This window comes from Kryptolebias marmoratus, linkage group LG19 (genome assembly GCF_001649575.2).
Source record: "Kryptolebias marmoratus isolate JLee-2015 linkage group LG19, ASM164957v2, whole genome shotgun sequence".
NCBI classification, from domain to species: Eukaryota; Metazoa; Chordata; class Actinopteri; order Cyprinodontiformes; family Rivulidae; genus Kryptolebias; species Kryptolebias marmoratus.
In genome coordinates this window covers 22,953,367-22,955,411 of record NC_051448.1, presented here as the reverse complement: position 1 = coordinate 22,955,411, position 2,045 = coordinate 22,953,367, and the positions used below count along the sequence as shown (strand labels likewise).

Genomic DNA, 2,045 nt, shown 5'->3' with positions numbered 1-2,045 from the left:
CCCCACACACACACACACACACACACACACGTGACCTTTTACTTCTCTATGACTCCCAATCCGTCTATCTGAAGCTCTTTAAGGAGCAAAACTGCAGAAAAAAAACTCTTTAATGGTTCTCCTATTCTCCTACATTCCCAACATTAGGTGAATAAACAGACTCCTGTCTGTCACACTGCTGTTAAAGAGGAGTTAAAAGGGTTTTGGAGCAACAAGATATACAGTAAGTTTAATGAACAAAAATAGAAATAAACTGGAATGTTTCTGAGGAAGTCTTAACTTTGTAAACTTGCAAAAAAAGCCCACATTTTGCTGTATGAACTGTATTAGAAGTGTAAAGAGAACCAAGATCCAATCAAAATGGTCGAACTGGCACAGGGCAATCACCATGGTAACCACACACCTGCGTCTGTCACTCCCTGTCTGCCAAGTTAAAGAGAGGCAGAAAACAGACTGAAAAGTAAGCCTTGAACTAACAGCTGCAGAACACTGTGCCAAAACTATCAGTCAAATATTTAAAATCTGTGATCTGTGAGCAGCAGAAGCCTCTGGTGCTCACAGATGTGAAATTATGTTTTTCTACAGTGTTTTATGAGATATGACAAGTTAAAATGAGCCTCCACTTCCTGTGTCAAAGAGAATATTCTGAGGTAAGTGACTTGCCAAAGCTTGGCTGTGAGCTCTCTGCATTCAGGAGGGATCTGAGAGAACCCCATCAGTCCTGTAGACCTGAGAGACACACTGAGGGGAAGGAGACAGAAATCCTCACGTCTTCATGTTTATGTAGCAAAAAAGGAGTTGTGGGAGTAAGAAGATTTTCCAAAAGATTTGAACATTTTAGACAGCTCAGATGTCAGTGTGAGATCACCAAGAGTCTGTTTAAGAAAATCTGTAAATCCTCAAACCTAAACAGTGATTAGGTAATCATAAAAAAATATCAAAACACCAGTTCAGTCATGCAAAGTCCAACTTTCTGTGATCTGTTTCAATTTGAATGTTTCTGCTGTGAAATGTGAGACACACAGCTCCAAACAGGGCTGGGGTTTCTCATCTGTTTTGCACCATTTCCTTTTTTTTTTAGAAATAAAGTCTTTTGTGTGACGTACCACTACCAAAAGTCAGAGCTCACTCTTCCTGATCAAGCCACACAAGTTGGTGTATAATTTGCATGTTTTATCCTGAAGTCTGTGGAGACTGAGAACATTCAGAGAACCGGATAATGTCCCTCTCCTCACCAGCACACGTGTTCAGAACCACACATCAGATTATTGTCTCTGTCGTTAACTCTCAGAGATTACAGTTGACCCAAACTTTTTTTTTTTTTTTTAAAGAGTGAGGCAAACCCGATGCAGAGAGGCAGGACGGAGCTCCAGCTGCTGGTTCGACTCCCTGCGCCACCACATTGGCCCCCTGAAGCCCGGCTACTCACACGTCCTGAAGCGCAGGTCCGCGTCGTGCTCGGAGCCGAACTCCCGGAGCAGGGACAGGAACATGAGGCCGAACGAGTTCTGGATCCCGAACACCGAGCCGTTGCACCACATTGAGGCCAGCATGACCACCCAGCCCCAGCCGCCCTCGGGGTGGACGAACTCGACCTCCCCCGCCGCTGGTGGCGAGGCTTTCTCGGTCACGTCCACCTTCCAGTCCCCGTTCTCCCTCTTCTCCTCCGCCGCGCCGCTCCGCTCCTCAGCGGGGGCGTCGGTGGGCATCTCCCCGGTGCCGGCTTCCTTGTTGTTCTCACCTTCCGTCATATTGTTTTCCTTTTCGGTCAAGTTTATGTTGAATTGTAAACTTAAAAAAACAAACAGAAAAACAAAAGTTTGTGCTCAGTTTGAGTCAGAGGAGTCCGGAGGAGCTTGGAGGTTTAGGGTGGACTCATTGATGGGAGGCTGCTGCTGCTGCTGCTCGTCCAGATGCGTGAGGAACTGTCAGAAACGGCTGCTGCATTTATAGAAATCAAAGGGGCGGGGCTTCAGAAGGGATCCCGCTGCTGATTGGACAGATTCTCATATTACATCGAGTACTATGAGACTGAAGGATGCAGG

The 2,045-nt window shown here is 46.1% G+C and overlaps 1 protein-coding gene across 1 annotated transcript in view; it reads right to left on the bottom strand.

Moving 5' to 3' along the window:
• The window catches only part of slc16a10 (solute carrier family 16 member 10), a 54,662-nt gene extending 52,750 nt beyond the window's left edge, over positions 1–1,912 (bottom strand). The window contains exon 1 of the mRNA XM_037981519.1: positions 1,430–1,912. Within this exon, the coding sequence (XP_037837447.1) occupies positions 1,430–1,751 (322 nt within the window). The 5' untranslated portion in view covers positions 1,752–1,912. The remainder of the gene's footprint in view (positions 1–1,429) is intronic.
• Between the last annotated feature and the right edge of the window lie 133 nt (positions 1,913–2,045).